Raw genomic sequence first — 19,176 nt, forward strand, 5'->3', positions numbered from 1 at the left:
ATGGTTCGAAAACTCAGGCAAACCTCTCTCACACTAAATCTAGAGGCTCCCACATGGGCTCATCAACCATGGTACACCACTCTGTTAGAGCGGTCTCTAGTTCCACATCAAGAACTACACTTAAACTCCAGTCTCCTTACACAGAGCCTTGGAGAAATCAGACATCCAGATCACAAAGAGTTCAATTTAGCGATCTGGTTCCTGAAGTCATAGAGTTTGGTTATTTAAATCTTCCACCAGAGTGTATGAATATTCTAAAAAAAAAGCTAGAAGGCCTACCACCAGAGCTTGCTATGCAGAACAATGGAAAAGATTTGCTGCATAATTCAATAACAACAAAATAAATCCTTTAGATGCTTCTATACAAAATATTATTTGCTACTTGTTACATTTGCATCAATCAGGCCTCGCTTACACATCTTTCCATTTGCACCTTACAGCAGTAGCTACGTACTTACAAAATAGACAACATTTGTCACTATTCAGAATCCCAGTAATCAAGGCCTTCATGGAAGGCTTAAAAAGAGTAATACCACCAAGAACTCCCCCTGCTCCGGTACGGAATCTTTACATTGTTCTCACAAGGCTCATGGGCCCACCTTTTGAACCATTACACAAGTGCCCTTTACAGTTCCTCTCGTGGAAAGTTGCATTCCTCATTGCTATCACATCACTAAGGAGAGTTGGTGAGCTACAGGCATTAACGTTGAAGAATCTTTCTTTCTGCGACATAAAGATAAGATAGGAACCCAAAATTCCTTCGCAAGGTAGTTTCTGCTTTTCATATAAAGCAATCGGTTGAGTTGCCAGTCTTCTTTCCTCAACCTGATTCTGTGGCAGAGCGCGCTCTTCACACACTTGATGTTAAAAGAGCTTTACTATACTACATAGATACAACAGGGAAAAAAAACTGTTTGTTGCATTCACTCAACTTCACAAAGGCAGTCCTATTTTAAAATCTGGTATTGCCAGATGGATTGTAAAATGCTTTCAAACTTGCTATATTAAAGCTAAAAGTACTTCAACTATACCCCCTAGAACGCATTCCACTCGCAAAATAGGGGCGTCAATGGCCTTTTTAGGCAACATCCCTCTAGCTGAGATATGTAGCTACATGGTCTGCACCACACACATTTACCAAATGATATTGTGTAGATGTGTTAGCACGTCAACAGGCTAATGTAGGCTAAGCAGTACTGAAAACACTCCTCCAAACAACTGCAACATCTACATGTTAGCCACCGCTTTGGGAGCATACTACTTTATAGTCTATGCAAAGCATGTGTATCTACAGCAGACATGTTTCGAACGGATAATGTTACTTACCCAGTAAGCATCTGTTCTTGACATGTTGAGCTGTAGATTCACATGCGCCCACCGGACTCCCCGGGTACCTGTAGTTGTTACAGTTCTTAAATTATACATTATAATTATCCACATTTGTAAAGCGCGAACAATCACCCGTAAGGGTCTCTAGGCTCTGGGGGCTACGGGAAGATTAAGCAAGCTATTGCCCAGAGTCACATGGTGCTGGGCTAATCTGCAGCTGGTGCCGGGGATCGAACCGTGATCCCCAGATTCTGGAGTCAGTCGCCCTGGCCGCGGCGCCACACCTCTTCCTTTACATTCATATGCATGGCCATCTCTATACTACACGTACTTACTCCATTCTCACCCTCTTGGGGGAAAACAATCTAACAATAGAGTCGATGACCATACGCACTATCATCGAAAGGAATTAGTCACCTTACCTCGTGACTAGGAAAGACTTCTTCGAAGAAAAACAACTTGCAAACATCCGGACCCAACACTAGATGGCAGGAGTATGCAAAGCAGGTGAATCTACAGTTCTAAATGCCAAGAACAGATGCTTACTGGGTAAGTAACATTATCCTTTTACTTGTTCGCACACACCTAAATGGGACAGTGTTTTAAATGTTCATCTGACAAGCATTATTCAAGAGGAAAACCTTGTGCGAAAGAATGAACTATTTGATATAGAGGTCAGAATTAAACAAATAGATTATCCATCACAAGTTTTTGGAGGAAGATGGTAATAATGTCTGCTGTAAAGAACTGAGAAGACATTGAGGAAGTTAAAAATACTTGGGATTTGTGCACAATATGGTAATTCCAGAGGTGGTGAGTTGCCTCTGGAGTCTTAACTGAGAAGTCACAGGTGGAGAAAGTTGATACTAGATGGTGTCCAAGCACTGAGAAAGAACTTCTGGGGGCAGTTGATACTAACAGCCACATTACAAGTTGGCTAACATCATTCAAGTGGAGTTACCAGACTAGAGATACTGAGTCCTTCCAGTATCTCCATCCCACTTCCCAGCCGTTATGAGTTTTCAGGCCAGTCAAAGTTTACTGAGGTCTTCCTTGATTCTGGGTCCCGTTTTATATACACAAGATTGAAAAATTGGTCTATGATCAGATTTTTTGCCAATTGTCAGCATGCACTGATTGTAAGTAACCAAGAAGAAAACATGAAACAGGAATTCATTTGGTTTTCCTGGGTGTGTTCCTGCGCCCAGTAAAACTTGAGTGGTACCCTTCCCCGGAAATACTTCTCTCTATTCAACTTGTAACAAAGTTCATTTAGGGTATGTATGTTTGTTCCTATATAGTATTTCTGTAGCACAAACCAGCAAAAAGGCAGAGGAGCCCTATCTAAAGTCAAATACAAGCATAAAGACAATACATTTCTAAAGGAAGATCATGCTAAGAGGGCAGTCTTTACCACTATCTGGGTTCTCTGGGATAGGACTTCTGCATGAAGAGTATATTCCCTGTGACCTGTAGCACAGAGCGTAAACTTTATTTAAAATGTGGTACTACTTGTGGCACTTCTTCCCTGAGGAGGTACTGAGACCACATATGTTTTGATGGAGGTGTGATACAGAAGATGCATTGTCAGATATACCAGTTACAGGCATATAACCCGGTCTCCAAATTGGTTCCATCTCATTGATTTAGGAGTGGGTGTTTCAGTAGTGAGGATATGAGAAGGAATGATATTTGAAAACAAACTTGTGCAGTAGGTTTCAGTATTGAGAGCCAGTAATTGAGTTAGGCTCATAGGAGGTACTAGTTGTTGTGGCATGGCATAATAAGTCCAGATTAGGGCAAGTAGTACTATGAAGGGATTTTGAGGAGGTTGTTCAGGAAATAATAGTATGCTATGAAGGTGAAATGGGGTAGATAGCAGTAGGTTCAGCAGGTTGCTGGTGGAAATCTGAATGCCATTTTTAGAGGTATGAAGAATTGTGCAGGTCAAGCAACTTTGCTTAATTTGTGCCAGTTGTTGCAGGTAATGGTCAAAGTTAGAAAACTAACGAAGAATAGGTGGTGAAGAAAGGGGATGGAATCAAGACTATGCTGTTCTGAAATTCAGCAGCCTTTCCATATGCCAGCATCATGGCAGGCTCCTAAAACTGAAACTTACACTGCACATTTTTATTTTTACAAATAAACTGTTGGTAATGAAGTCATGCTCAAAATATAGAAGTAGTAATTGAAAATAGGACAGAAGTTTAGTTATAGTAGTAGACGGAGATGAGATTATAATACTGGAGAAGTAAAAAAAATGAAGCTTCTGTTCAATGCATCCTGTGAAATTCATTTTGCAGGAAACTATTGTTGTTGAGGTACTTTGTGAAACTGATGAAGACAGGCTTTCAAGGGGAATGGACAACTTGGTACTTACACTGATTATGAATTAGAGGAGATGGTACAGTGTATTCGAAACACGGCGGCTAGAATCTAGTGTAGGACTGCATAAGTTGACCTCGTAGATACATGTGAGTGTGCAGATAAAATGTGGTTGGAGGAGTGAATGATTTGGAGGATATATATCAGAGGAATTGGTCACTCAATGTAAATAAAGATAGAATATTCTATGTATTGCTTAACAGATGCACTTTTCATGTATAATCACTTTTTTAAATGCTTATTTTTTCAAAATGTAGGAGGCTGCTTGTTTGGTCCTCAACAGTTTGTTTATGTACCACAGAGATCTTCATGAAAAAATTAGAGATGGTGATAAAAAGTGAGTACTTTTCATTATTGTCTTTTGTGCTTTTAAGATGTGGACATGGTAGCGTAGTGAGAAAGTCAATAGGTCTAACTTTCTAATACTCCAGAAATTAGAAGAATAACAAGGGACAGTAGTCACTACATAGACTGCATCAAGGAGTGTTAAATATAAAACAGAAAAAAGTGGGTATTAGACATTATACCTAGGAATTGGTACACCATATGATTTGTTATGTAACATATCTGAATTCTATTTTATTTAGAAATATAGAAAATGCAGTGTACAGTACATTAATAGTAAGGAGACAATACCATGTACTGTTTAGATGAAATAAGAAAAGAAAGAAACTTGGTCCAGAAAAAAGAAGACATAAAAGACAGAAGAATCATAGACCCGCTTGTTATGAGTACTTTTCAGTTCTAACTTATTGAAACCCCTTTATTTGTTTGAGAGCATTACATTGTCCCACTCTGTTTTTTAATTGAAATCATTCCCTACTGCCTGAATGAAGCTTGAAAATCAACTTTTCTCCTTATTGATCAGTTATTGATCTGTGACATTTTGCTTGGCTGTTTGAAATCTGTTCCACTGTGCCGTGTGACTCTGTGTGAAGTAAATTCCACTCGGCTAGTGACAAATGGAACCAGTCATGGTACCACCCATTTGCGATGGCGCCATGTCTTTTCTTTCTGTGCCTTCAGACACAGAGCTCTGCTCCTCTTTCTCACCTCCTTAAGACATTTGTTCCTTCAATTTTCACTTTTAAATTATTTGAGTGTGCAAGAGAACACGTCACCACTTAAGACTACAGGGCTTGAGCTTTGTCACGGATGTCGTCATCAAATAGATATCTGTGACAGATCCACATGAGGTGTGCCTTTGGTGTTTAGGTTCGGTGCACAACTCCAAGGCCTGTGACAACTGCTTCAAGATGAATCTGAAATACATCAGAGAATGTGAAGCTCTGGGTAGGAAAACACAGCAAAGACTCCACATAGATCCCTCTCCTGGTTGAAGTGGAAAGTGTGGACCCACTTCCAAACTCATTCCTGTGGCAGGTCTTCTTCACTGCTATATTCTTCAGATAAATCCAAGAAGGAACATAAGAATTCTAAGTGGGACTTTGTCCCTTCCTGCCACTCTTGTTGTCCAGAGAAGGTGCGAGGGGTTCACTGTACCTCCAGTTCTTGCTCTTGTTCCAAAGAGGAGCCAATTCCCACTTTAATGCTGATACATCCAAGTTTCCAGGTCTGTTGATGATGTTGCAGCAAGTTGAAGTATTATGATAGACCATGCTGCACATCTTTGGCATGCTTCTAGTTCCCTCTGATGTTCATTCAGGCCCTAACGGTCTGCAGGGGCCTCCAGTAGGGCTACTGCCAGCAAATCCGTCCTCTTTGCTGTCTGTGCCCCTAGAACTTGGTTTGGGTTCTGCACTGACATCAGTACCGACTTTCGTTCAGATCAGACCTCTTCTACCCATCAATGAAGACCTAACTAATACAATAATGGGTATTTAGGCAAAACCACGTTCTAGTCCTCTGGTAAATCGCCATAGTTGCCAAAGACCAGCTCAACATGACCATTAGTTTTTAACCCACCATTAAGCTACTAAGATTTTGATGCTGCAGGCATCCGCAAGCAGAGTGAACCCTAATGCTCCGTCTTGACAGAGAGTCCAAATATGTGGAAATGTTTGGCAAGAGAATGTTTTAATTGGCCAGCCTTCCCTTGGGTTCAGTAAATGCCAATTGGCTCCTGGGACTCTACATACATGCAGGCTGGGACATGGTTGGTGAGATCTTACTGGCAATCTCAGAAGACTTACAGGCTTCCTTGGGCCAAGCTATTCAGGATGGCCGGAATGCTCAGGCCTAGACACCACCAATTGTCTAGGAAGGGCTATTAGGACAAGCATGGTGCTTTGGTGCCAAACACTGATGAGATCCTTAGGCTCCTCTGGAGATGTTCAGGTGTCCGTATTGAGCAAGCCCATCAGTGGTTTCCGCCTGTGTGGGAAAAGAGCCAACTCGGCCCTGGAGCATTTTAAAGATAGTCTAGTCATAACACACTCTTTAAATTTTTTTCACCAATCCAGCAATGCCCCTAAGAGGTTCAGGAATATGCCCTGGGCTTGGCAAGTCATCAGCATGAGGCCCCCTCCTCCCCTTTCAAGCAGCACAGAGCCATCTGGTCGGAGGCACATTCACCCACTTCCTACAGGAGTAGCAGAAAATTATCTTCTGAGAGGTGGACTCATCAAATTTTCCAATCAGGCCATGTTATGTTATGCTATGGTAATAATTTATGAAGATTCTGATTACTCCCAACGGAGTGTCCCTGCATTAGGGATATTCCTTGCCTTCTACTTAAAATGATCACCATAAGTCCATTAAAGTTCTCTGAAGTTAGATTGCCTGAAAAAACATGTCTTTGGATCTTTCCGAAACTGACTTTTAGATGGCTGCATCCTAAGGGAAGAAGATTCCACTTTTTTGCTGCCAAAAAAACAGAAGGATTTGCCACCTAAGTGAGCCCTATACACTTAAGGGATCCGCACCATAGCAGTGCCTGATGATCTAGGATTCCTTGTTGACTAATAGGGTTTTACCAGAGGGAATAGAAAGTACAGGCCTCTACCATTTAGAGATGTGGCAGAAACAAAATGCTTTAAAAGCCACTCTGTCTTGTACTGGAAGACAATGTAACTTAGCCAGGGCTTTGCCCAGCGACAATCACCTTAGAATTTTTAGCAACATTCGGGCAGCAGAGTTCTTTACCCTTTGCAACATTTTTGCCTTGGGAGACTCCAAGATACAGCACATTACAGTAATCCATGCGCGATACTACCAATGCCTGGAAAATTGTTTTCTTAGCTGCTGCTGGTCATAAGTCTAAGATTTTTCGCATCATCCTCAGGATACCAACCGGTGGGGCAATTTGATGATCAAAGCTAAGGGCTGATTCGAATCAGAATTCTAAATTCTTCACTTTAGGTTTGGGGGTCGGGGCTGGCCCAATTCCGGGGGCCACAATACAGAGGACCACAAGGACGGTTGTTTCCCTACCACTAGGATGTCTGTTTTTCCAGCATCCAGTTTCAAACAACTCAACGTCATCCAATTAGTAAGGTCTTCCAAACATTTCCTAAATTTAGAAGCAGACTCTGTTGCGTCCTGTGTCAGCGTGACGATTAGTTGTGTGTCGTCTGCATACGACACCATCTGTACCCCATGTATTGTAATTGCATTTATATAGTGCTTTCTACCCCTGACGAGGCGTCAAAGCGCTTTTTCAGCGAGTAGCATGTTACTCCGGGACCCATAGAGGATCAGTGTTGGATAAGTGGTGAATTAGTATAGTGGAATATGGAATTTGAAAAGGGAACATGTTAGTCTGTTATTTTGATTGAAAAGGATAGTGGAGGGATAGAAGAGTAGCAGTAGGAGGAGGCTTTTGGATGAGTAAAAAGGGGTTTTGGAGGGAAAGAGTCAGAGGGAAGAGTTTAAAAAGGTTTGTTTTGCCAGATTGGTACAGTAAAAGAGGTGTCAGATGATGCAAGGAGAGGTAGAATAGGGGAGAGTCTAGAAAGGGTCATTTTGGGGATCATAGTAGTGGTATGGGCTTTGGGATAAATGAGAGAGTGGATGTAGAGGATATATAGATAGATGTATAGGGTGAGAGATAGGGTAGTGCATTGGAAGGAGTAGTAGAAAGAAGTTTGAGATGAGTCAGAAAGTTGGTCTTGAAGATATATTGAGAGAAGTATAGGCTTAGAAATAGGTTAGTGCATTGGAAATGCTAAATTAGAAGAAAGTGATACATATATAGATCCATAAGTGCGTTGAAAGTTTATAGATGCATAAAGGAGGTAAGTATATGTAGATTAAAGATATTGATAGAGGTGCAGGATGAGAAATATGGTAGTGCATTGGATATGCTTTTTTAGGTGAAAAGTAACTAACACACAGATCCAAGTACATGGAAGGTACATAGATGCACAATGGAAGCAAGTACATGTAGACCAAAGATGTATTTAAAAAAAAAACAACAACATAATTATTCTACATGTTTATACAAAGCAGTACGCAAAGATAGGTACATATCTATAGTGAAAATAAATGCTTATATACAGAGGGATATGCTGTAAATTTATGTTTGCGTATGGTGCTTATGTGGGGAAGAGCCAATTCTTGAGTAGTTTTCTGAAGATAAGGTGTTTGTTGGTGTATCTTATGTTGGGGGTAAAGAGTTCCATAGTTTGGCTGCTTGAACAGAGAAGGATGTGCCACCCATGGTTTTTATCTTGTATCTTGGGATTTTGAGACAAGATACCCCTTTAGAGCAGAGGTTCCTTTGTTGAATGTGTTTGGTGACTTTATTGCTGATGAAGAGCGGTCCCATTCCATGTATTGCTTTGTGAGTAATACAAAGTAGCTTGAACGTGGATCTTCTGGCAACCGGTAACCAATGCAGGGCTTTCAAGGCAGGTGAGATGTGGTCTTGCAGTTTGATATGCAAGAGCAGTCTGGCAGCCGAGTTCTGAATCCATTGTAGTCTTTTCATGGTTGTTAAAGGTGATCCGTAGTTTGGACCTTGTCTGGAAATCCCAAATGAAGGAAAATTTGTCGCAGCGTTTTTATAGTGACAAAGCTTGGTCTTGCTAGTTTGTCCACTTGGGCATTCATCGATAGCTTGGAGTCCATGGTCATTCCGAGGTTTCTTACTTCCTTCAATACTTTAGGCGGTGATCCCAGTTTATCAGGCCAGGCAGCAAGCGGTGCATAATGTTTCCAATCGCCACACGTGAGTATTTCCGTTTTGAAAGCATTCAATTTGAGATGGTTCCAAGTCATCCACTGATCCACGGCTCTGAGACAACTGAAAATTGGGGATTTTCCAATGTCTTTGGGGCATTCCAGTTGAAGGAGTATTTGCGTGTCATCTGCATAGTTATAGCACGCAAGGTGAAATTGATTGATCCGTACCGGTAATGACTTCATGTAGATGTTGAAAAGCATGGGCGAGATAATAGAGCCTTGAGGAATCCCTGCTTTTGTGGAGTATGGTTTGGACGAGAAAGGTGGGGTATGGATGACATTAGTTCTGTTTCAAAGGTAGGACGCAATCCAGTCTAGAGCAGTCCCCTCTATACCGGCTTCATAGAGTCTTTGTTTCAGAGTGTCATAGTCAACGGTGTCAAAGGCAGCCGAGAGGTCCAAGAGGAGTAGCGCAGCAACCCCATCGTGGTCTACTGTATTCTTCAGGTCATCCCAGATGGCAAGGAGGGTGAGATTCGGTGCCTCTTCCCGGACGGAATCCTGTTTGGAAGTCTGAAAGTATGTAATTCTCTTCAATGCATTGTGACATCTGGGCGAACTCTGCTCTTTCTATCAGTTTGCCCAGGAAAGGTCCATTTGTAATGGGTCTGTAGTTGTCAGGGTTCAGCGGGTCCAAGTTTGTTTTCTTCACTAAAGGGCGTATGTGTGACTTTTTGTGTTCCTCTTGAAATATTTCGGTAGTTAAGGAATCGTTGATAATTCTTCTTACTGGAGTGGCAGCAGAGGTTGTTGAAAGAATTGTCTTGAAAGTTTATGGAGGACACGGGTCAGAAGGGATGCTGGCTGCTGGCAGCCCTCCTTGCTTTGACCAGGTCCATAAATTCATTGTGTGAGATGTGTTGAAAGGATCGGAGAGGCTGGGTTAGAGTATTCTTGGATTGTTGTGTTGTACAAGAGTTAGTGCTGGTGCTTTGTTTCTGTTTGAAGTATGAGTCGAATGTGTCTGCTTTGTCCGTGTAAGGATTTGCCAGTTTTTCTGTGAAATCTTGACTAACAGAAGGAGTTCCTTCTAGGCAATTTGGTTTTCGAAATTCATTGAGTATTTTATAGAATTCTTCATTTGCACATTTAGCATTTTTAATTCTGTCTGAATAGTACCTTTTCTTGGCTTTTTTGTTAGCTGACTTGTATAATCTGTTAATTTTCTGTAGGTGAAGTTTGTCTTGTTTGGCGTTTTGTTTGAGCTAGGTACGTTGCAGCTTTTTAATTTGTTGTTTTATATCTTTTATTTCTATGTTTCTCCAAGGCGCTTTTTTTCTTTTGTTCTGTTGTGTGGTTTTGAGTGGTGTCAGGATGTCAAAAGCTTCATGTAGCCACTCATATCGTTTTTTAACAGAATTTGTTTTCAGATTTGTACTGGGTGTTAGTTGTGTTTCTAAGTGTTCCAAATTGAGTTTGTTCCATGGCCGATAGGTGGATGGATGTAAGGTAGTTTTAGGTGAGTCGCTTAGTGTTGTTTTATGTTGGAAAGCAAGCAAGTGGTGGTCTGACCATGTGACCTTGAGGTATAGTTTGAAAGGTAACTAGTTCAGTATTAGCACAAATGACATCTAGGATATGTCCAGCCATGTGTGTGGGTTAGTGTACAATCTGATGCAGGTTCAGTGCGTCTAGGCCAGTGATTATTGTTTTTGGATGGGTAAAAACAATGCAAGAACCAGCATCAATTGGAACTGAAGGAAGTAATTAACATCATCAAGGTAAGCAGTTATGATTGAGCCCCTGGCCCTAATTGTCTGCCTTAAGCAATTTTCAAGCACAACCCAACATATTGGGCTGAGGCACTGGGTGAAATTTATGAGAGTTACCTAATTCAGGCATCCTGAAAGGGCTCAAACGTGTATCCAATCCACAAAAAGGACCCAAAAGAGAACTTGCACAACTACAGACCAATTGCTCTTCTGGATGTGGATGCCAAATATTATGCAGCAACAGTACTAACAATGCTGAGCACATGGGCACAAAACAAAAACGTAATCCAATGGTTCCAATAAGGATTTTCATTAGTCCGCAGAACAACAGATAATATTGTAGCATTAATTCATCCAAGGCATCAGAGCGAAGAAAAATCATTTTGCATGTTTCAATGACTCATGTACACATTGTACAGAGTGGGACTCAAAGCAGACCCTTGGGGGACGCCTTTTTGCAAGGGGCATACAGCAGATTTGTGGCACTTCTGGCTGAACTGAAACAATCTGTCCAATAGGAAATTGGTCAGCCATTCAAGCATCATTCTGTTCAATCCAAGTTTCCATAGGCGTTTCAAGAGGAGGCCATGGGATTGTGTTGAATGCAGCACTTCAATCCAACAAGCTCAAGGCTGCTGACTTACCCTCATCAGCAGCCATTCTCAGTGATTCCGAGGCTAACAGCAAAGCCGATTCGGTACTATACTGAGATCTAAAACCTGACTGTGTATCATGTAGCAGATTATTCCCTTCCAGGTATTCAGTCAATTGGATATTCAGAAACCTCTCCGCCATTTTTGCAAAGAGCGAGAGCAAGGAAACCGGTCTCAAGTTTTCGGGAGGGAGGGGTCCAGAGAGGGTTTTTTAAGTAGCGGGACTACCAATTCATGTTTCCATTCTCGTGGTAGTATACCCGTAGAAAATGAACAGTTCAGTAGGCCCCAAACAACCGTAGCTATAGCATTACTGCCCTGTAGCATTATGCTGGGAGGCATAGGATCATTAGCTGAGCCAGATTTGACATCGGAAAGAAGATTGCATGTCTCCCCTAGTGTTAGTGTGCTGAAATTAAACAGATTTACTGACAGGAGTATAGTTTCCGGGGGATTGAATGTAAAATCTGTACATGTTTCAAGGTATAGGAGTAGGTTCACGTTCCAGAGAGGACAGATTCTTAACAATCTGGAAGATCTCTTTAGCAGACCCTTTTGAGGCTTCAATTCTGTGCGTATAAAACTCAGTGCACTTTTTTTGCTCAATTTATGATAGCTACTCAGTGATTTTATATAAGTAACTTTGTCCTCCTTATTACCTTTCCTCTAACGATGTTCTAATCTTTTGCACTCTTTTTTAGATCCAACCATTTTTTGTTAAAGCAATTGGCCGTCGGAGTACATCGTAAGCTATTACCTGTCTTCAGAGGCACCAACGTATTCAGCGCCTCATTTATCCAGGAGGATTTAGCCATCAGAGCCTCTGGGGTAACTAGCAACCAATTGTGGGTTCTTTTACCCACGTTAGCTGTATTGTAAAGCCGCGAGGATGTTAGAGTGGCCTGCCATTCTTCTTTCAACTGCTTCCCTACCACCATTTGGCACCAGGAGGTACTGGCAGTTTTGGCCTAAGGACCCATATAGAGGTTACCAGCCTCGGAAATGGGTACTGGCTGTTATTTCCACTACTTTCTTGTGCTGAAGAAGGATGGAGATCTTTGTCCTAATTTGGACCTTTACCCTCTCATCACCTTTCTGTGAAAGAAAGAATTCAATTTGCCTACTCTGGTCCAAGTTTTCTGGCCTGAACACTGGAGACTGGATGGTGAAGTTGGACCTGCAGGATGCCTATTTTCACATATATCCTGCAGCCCCAGAGATGCTACTTGCAGTTCACTGTGGGGAGGAGCACTTTTAGCTAGCTGTGCTCCCTTTTGGGCTCACAAGTGCCCCTTGGGTGTTCACATGGGTGCTGGTTTCTGCCCATGTTTGAAAGTCGGAGATACCACTCTTCCCCTACCTTGACACTGTTGAACGAGGGCTTGCCACTGTTAGTCACAGACCAACTCCAGGTGATAGCGGACCTCCTCACTTCACTAGGGTTCTCAGTCAACCTGCCTCCTTCACAAATGTTTTCTTTAACCAAAGCCATCCAGGACACTGTGCGTTTGCTGTACTTTCCTCCTGACCAACGAGGCCAGGACATTCGGGCTATAATGCAAATGTTTCAGCCTCTATCCTTGCTGTCATTGTGGATGGCTCTGAGGTTTCTTAGCCTACTATTCTGCTGCATCCTGGTTGCCGACCCTTGTCAGCCCTGCAGTGAGATCTGAAGGCTCAGTTGTCCCCAAATCAGGAGGACTTGTCCGATTCCATCCAGGTGTCAAAGGAAACTGCAAAAGATCTACAGTTATGGCTGCTTGACCGCAATTGGACCAACGGCAGATCCCTCTCCCACTACTGGGTTGGCCATGTGGGAGAGGTTAAGGGGGACAGGTCTCAGGAGGAGACCTGTCCCCACATCAGTTTGTTGGAGTTGCTAGCAATTAAATGGGCGTGGGAGATCTTCCTGATCACCATCAAAACGAGGCTGGTAAAGGTTCTCCAGGGCAACACCACCACCATGTGGTACTGCAACAAGCAGGGTGTGGTGGATTCTATTTCCTGGACCAGAAGGCTCTACGCCTTTGAAGGTGGCTGAATTGGTGGGGCATTTCCCTGGTTGTGCTCCACCTGGCATGAGCTTTAAATTTGAGTACAGAGAAACTCAGCCGACGACGCCTAGCAGATCACAAATGGCAATTACTCCCAGAGGGGGCACGGGGTCACTTACAGCAATTGAGACAACTCTGGCTCGATCTTTTTACCACCACGGAGAAAATACTATATCAATACTTTTGCATGCTGGAGTTACCAAGAAGGCTGTCCCTCAGAGATGCATTCTGCATAGAGTGGAGTGCAGAATTCCCGAGCACCTTCCCACTGCTACCTCTCCTCTCACGGGTTCTGAAGAAGACCAAGAACCACTTTGCCCAAGTCATTTTAGTGGCTTCAGAATGTACCGGGAGAGTGTTGTGCCTGAAACTTCTATTTATGAGCATCTGTTCGGGCTGCTGCTTTGAGAGAATATTCTATTGCAGCAACAGGACAAAGTCTTGCACCAGACCTGCATAACCTGCACCTCAACATGTGGAGATTGGGAAGCCACAGTTGATCTCTTTTGAGCTCCCTTTCAAAGTCGTTGATTTGATCCTGAAAGCCTGGTGCAGCTCCACAAAATCAGTGTATGCCAGGCTCCAAGATAAGTTTGTAGCTTTGTGTGGCAACCGTCAGATGGACCTGTCTCAGGCCAAACTGTTGGATGCCTTGTTGTTTTGTTTTTGGCCTAGTAAGGACTTGCAGTGGGCAATTTTTAAGATTTCTTGTCCTCCCTATCACCTTTTTAAAATTGGCAGACCAGCTGTCATTATTCAAATCATCATATGTGATGCGTTTCCTTAAAGGCGTGCTACACACGTTTCGGCCAGCGCCCTTTTTATGTCAAATTACATTTGTTTTTCACTTAATTCATTTATGTTCCTATTGAGCTGATTCATATTTGTCCATTGCACCTGCTGATCTTAAAAATAATCTTTATTGGTGTGACAACATTAGCCCGTGAGCATCAGGCCCTCTTGTTTATACTACCTTTTTTGCCAAGACAAACTGGTGTTAAGTGGTGCTCTTGCCAAAAGTAATAGCGCCATTTATTGTAGAACAAGTCATTACTCTTACCTTCTTTCGTCTTCCTCAAAAAGAGAGGAGAGACTCCATTGTTTGTACCCCCAGAGTGTGCTGAGCTGTTACGTAGATTGCAGTAAGAATCATCAGCTCTATGTGCACAAAGAAGAACAAGGCAGTGCCGAAGTGTACCATCTCATGAAGGATAGTCCTGTGAATTAAGATCTGCTATGCATTGGCTAAAAAGCAGGCTTCAGAAAGTCCGAGCTAAGACTACTAGCACTGCACAGGAATGCGGAGTACCTGTCCTGGATATCTGTCAGGCAGCTGCCTCAGCATCAGTGTGCACGTTCACAAAGCACCATTGTTTTGACAGTGGAGTCTGCCTGAATGGGTTTTTTGCCTGTTCAGTTTTGCAGGACTTTTAAGCCTGTTCCATTCCACAAACCCACCTCCACTGGGAAGTACTGCTTTGGTTATCTATTCACAAGGTGGGAAAGTAAGAAGTAGCTATGAGAAGAGCACATTCAGATACATCTGAAATTCAGATTTTTGATGCTCCTGCCTCCATTGGCATCAGAACTTTGTTGCATAAAGATTTCAGGGAACCTCCAACTCCTGAACTCAAAGCTAGAAATCTCAGTATACAATTTAATAACAATCTTTCCTTTATACCTCAAATAAGGGCAGTCACTGCCACAAGTTTCTCGTTACTCAAATCGCTATAGGCACTGAATTTCCTTCCTGGACATTAGCTAAAACTGGTGGTGTATTCCCTGTTTACGACTATGTGGGAATATGTAAATGTACTGTACTTGGGACTACCGGCGGGGCTTCTGAATAAGCTACAGCCAATTAAAATTGCAGCTGCCTGTCTGATTTTGAATTTGCCCAAAAAGACAGTCTTCTAGCGAAATCTTCAAACAGTGGCATTGACTTTCGATCAATCAAAGGATGAAATACACAGCTATGCCATTCTTCTTCAGAGCCTTCAACAAAAAGGTCCTTTATACTTACAGAGAAGAATTAGGATGTATGCTCCAAGTAGGGCACTTCGCTCTTCCAATCAAGGTTTGGCCTACATCCCAAGGATCCATAAGGAATGGTCGGGTGGAAGATCTTTCTCTTTTCTGGCAGCAAAATAATAGAACTTTCTGCCAAAAGCTCTGAGAGAGCTTGATTCGGAGAAGGCTTTTAAACCCAGACTGAAAACTCATCTGTTTATGAAAGTCTAGCAAGCTTTTATGGCTTTTCCCAGTTCTGGGGGAAGCCAAGGTTGCATATCAAAGGTGGTAGGGACTTTGAAGTCCCTTGTCTTGATATGCTAAATCACTAGCCATCCTGCTGGAGGAGGTATGAACACCTTCCTCTGGAGCAGACATTGTTTCTGGCTTCAGAGAGCATGAGCTATCACCTGCAAAATTTGTCTGTGGTGGCAGGCTTAATAATACCAGTCAGCCAGCACACCAGAAGAGCCTCTAAGGTGCCCTCTGGCTACAGGTCATAATAAATCCAATACTGGAATCAATATAGATTTATTAACGCACAGTGTTTGATACCATATACCATAGGTTTCAGTGAAGCTGGGGAACTCGTAATGACAAGTGCCCATTACATATATTTAAGATGGCTTCCCTGTTCACTTGTACTATTTAGTAATCAAACTAGACAGCACCGGGGCATATCTGCTCATTCAGATATCTACTTACATGTAATATGATGCACCCTGTCTTAGGGCTACAAGGCTTGCTGTAGGGGTGATTTACATATCATACAGTGACCTTGGCATGGCACACAGTGAGTGTGACATGTCGTGTTTTCACTCATGGTTTGCACCATGATACGCAGTCTGCAATGTCAGGCTGTATACCATTTATTTGTATGGGGTTCCCCTGGGTGGCATAATACATGCTGCAGCCCTTAGGGACCCTCTTTAGTACCCATGACCTAGGTACCAAGGGTACCATTTACTAGGGACTTACAAAGTGTATGCCAATTGTGTGACAATTAGACCATTTTACCTTGCTTTAGGAAAAGAGCACTGGCACTGGGGCCTGGTTAGCAGGGACACAGTGCACGTCAGTCGTAAAACATCAGTACCAATGTCAAAAAGTGACATTTTCCTACACCAGCTGTGCCAATACCCTCCCAGCACCTAAGCTGCGCATGCTGGCCAGTCTCTGCGTGGCCATGTGCTCGACACCTATAGACTCTGTGGGTCAGGCAGCCAGCGGTCTGGTCATTCCACCACCCCACGGCAGCAGCAGCCTCCAAACCCCCCTAATCTGCCTTCTTACCAACATGGGCACCCAGTTGGCAGCAGGATTTGGCATCACCTGCCCAACTGGCAGTCCATAACATTGGACAGGGGGGTTTTGCAAATTGTTCGAAGGGCCTACTCCCTCCCCTTTATGACAACCCCTCCTTCCGTGCTGCCATTTCAAGACCGGCTGACAGAGGATCATCTCTGCCTTCTATGCCAGGAAGTCAAGGCTCTCTTGGCCAAGAGTGCAATAGAAAGTGTGCAGACGCCAGAAGCGGGTTGTGGTAGTTACTCCCGCTACTTTCTGGTGCCCAAAAAAGACAGAGGCCTTCATCCTGTCCTAGACCTATGGCCCCTCACCTACTTCCTCAAGAAGCAGCAGTTCAAAATTCACACGTTAGCTCAAGGTCCTGTCTACTCTGGACCCAGGAGACTGGATGGTAGCTTTGGATTTGCAGGATGCATATTTCCACATTCCTGTCCTGCGTGCCTACAGATGTTGCCTGTGATTCAAAGTATTTTTGTTTCCAGAGTTTTAAAAATATATATATTTTATTGTTATTTTCAACTAGTAAACATACATGTGGATGTAGTGTTAGATTATGGACATATTCCTTTCGCATACATGGATGTATACATTCTCAATTCTATCATTTTCCAGCATAGAGCAAACATTTTGGAAATCATAGGCAGGCAATGGGTGTGAATTGGCCTTCTACATCCTCTATGCATATTGTTCACAGTAGGCCACAAGCATTTTCAGTAAGCCGTGCTCCCTTTTGGCCTCCCCAGCACCCCTCGGGTGTTCTCCAAGGTGATGGCATTGGTTGCAGCTCATCTACAGAGAGCGGGTGCCAGTCTTTCCCCTATCTCAATGACTGGCTGCTAAAGGCGGGCTTGCCCCAGGCTCTCGTGTCCCACCTCCAGACTACAGTGGACCACCTGCACTCTCTGGGTTTCACTATCAACATGTCGAAGTCCCACCTGAATCCATCTTAGACGTTCATCGGGCTGTTCTGGATATAGGGTAGTTTCAGGCTAATGCTCCCAAGTGGCGCGTCCAGGATATTCAGGCTATGATGTTGATGTTTCAGCCTCTATCCTGGATTTCGGTGAGACAGACCTTGAGACTGTTGGGACTCATGGCTGCCTGAATTGTGATTGGGTAGGAGGCAGACCCCTCTCTCTTCCCCAACCAGATTCCACAGTAGTGACTGATGCATCACGGATGGGGTGGGGCAGCCATCAGAGGACTCTGGTCTCTGGTGGAATCTGTACTCCACATCAGCCTGCTGGAGCTCCGTGCGATCCAACTAGCATTGAAAGCCTTTCAACCCTCCTTCAAGGGAAGGCTAGTGCATTTGTTCATGATCAACATCACTGCCATGTGGTACTGCAACAAAAAGGGCAGGGTGTGGTCGTGGACCTTTTGCCAAGAGCCCCTGTGTCACTCTACATGGCTGGAACATCAGGGCATGTGCCTGGTGCTAAAACACCTGGCAGGCACTCTGAACGCTAGGGCAGACTAACTCAACCGTCGATGCCTAGTGAAATTTTGCACACTTGAGTTTCCAAGACGGCTCTCGCCCTACGACGTTTTCGTTCTCGAGTGGAGCACAGGCCTCCTAAATGCCTTTCCATCCATACCATTCTTGCCCAGAGTACTCAAGAAGATCAAAAATGACCAAGCCCAAGTCATCCTGATTGGGCACGGGGAGTCTGGTATCCTGAGCATGGCCACCGATCCTCCAATCAAGCTGCCCATTCAGGAGGATCTTCTGTCGCAGCAACAGGGGAGGGTCCTCTACCTGAACCTGTTCAGTCTCTGTCTTTTTGCTTGGAGATTGAGCGGCAGAAGTTGACAGCTTTCAACCATTCTCCTGAAGTCTGCAAAGTCATCTTAGCAGCCAGGCGTGCCTTCTCCAAGATGGTATACGCCTGCCATTGGAAAACATTTGTGGTATGGTGTGCAGAAAAATAAATTGATCCCTTTTATAATTTTCCCTCATGCTTCGTACTATTAAAATAGCCTTCTTTGTGACCATTACATTTGCCCGAAGATTAAGTGAGCTGTAGGCCTTGTCACTCAGGCCTTACTTCTCAGTCTATCCTGACAAACTGGTGCTTCGCACACGAGCCTCCTTTCTCTCGAAAGTGGTTACTCCCTTTCAAGTAGCCCAATCCATCACACTGCCTACCTTTTACGCTCCTCCACATCCCTCTAAAGAAGACGAGCAACTCTGCCGTCTGGACCCACAAAGAGTGTTGTTGTTCTCCCATGCCCGCACATGAGAGTTCCGGGTGGACAACCAACTCTTCGTGGGGTATGTTGGTGGGAAGAAAGGTTGGGCTGTGCAAAAGCGCACCATCTCCAGATGGGTTGTTGTTTGCATTCAAAGCTGCTACGTATTTTCCAAGAAGCAACCTCCTGAATGCTTGTGAGCTCATTCCACCAGAGCCAAAGCTGTGACTACTGTGTTAGCTCACTGAGTTGTGGCCCTGGATATCTGCTTGGCAGCTATGTGGGCTTTCCTGCACACATTAACCAAACACTACTGCCTGGAGGCTATCGCCTATGAGAGCGAGTGCCTGAGGGGAAGAGACTTGGACATTTTGGATCGTACACTCT

General features: G+C 43.6%; 1 protein-coding gene across 1 annotated transcript in view; it reads left to right on the plus strand.

Moving 5' to 3' along the window:
• Positions 1–19,176, plus strand: part of LRRK2 (leucine rich repeat kinase 2) — a 1,602,077-nt gene that overhangs the window by 295,965 nt on the left and 1,286,936 nt on the right. The window contains exon 10 of the mRNA XM_085654107.1: positions 3,972–4,051. Coding sequence (XP_085510233.1) covers positions 3,972–4,051 — 80 coding nt within the window. The remainder of the gene's footprint in view (positions 1–3,971; positions 4,052–19,176) is intronic.

Source organism: Triturus cristatus, chromosome 4_1, assembly GCF_964204655.1.
Source record: "Triturus cristatus chromosome 4_1, aTriCri1.1, whole genome shotgun sequence".
Taxonomy (NCBI): Eukaryota; Metazoa; Chordata; class Amphibia; order Caudata; family Salamandridae; genus Triturus; species Triturus cristatus.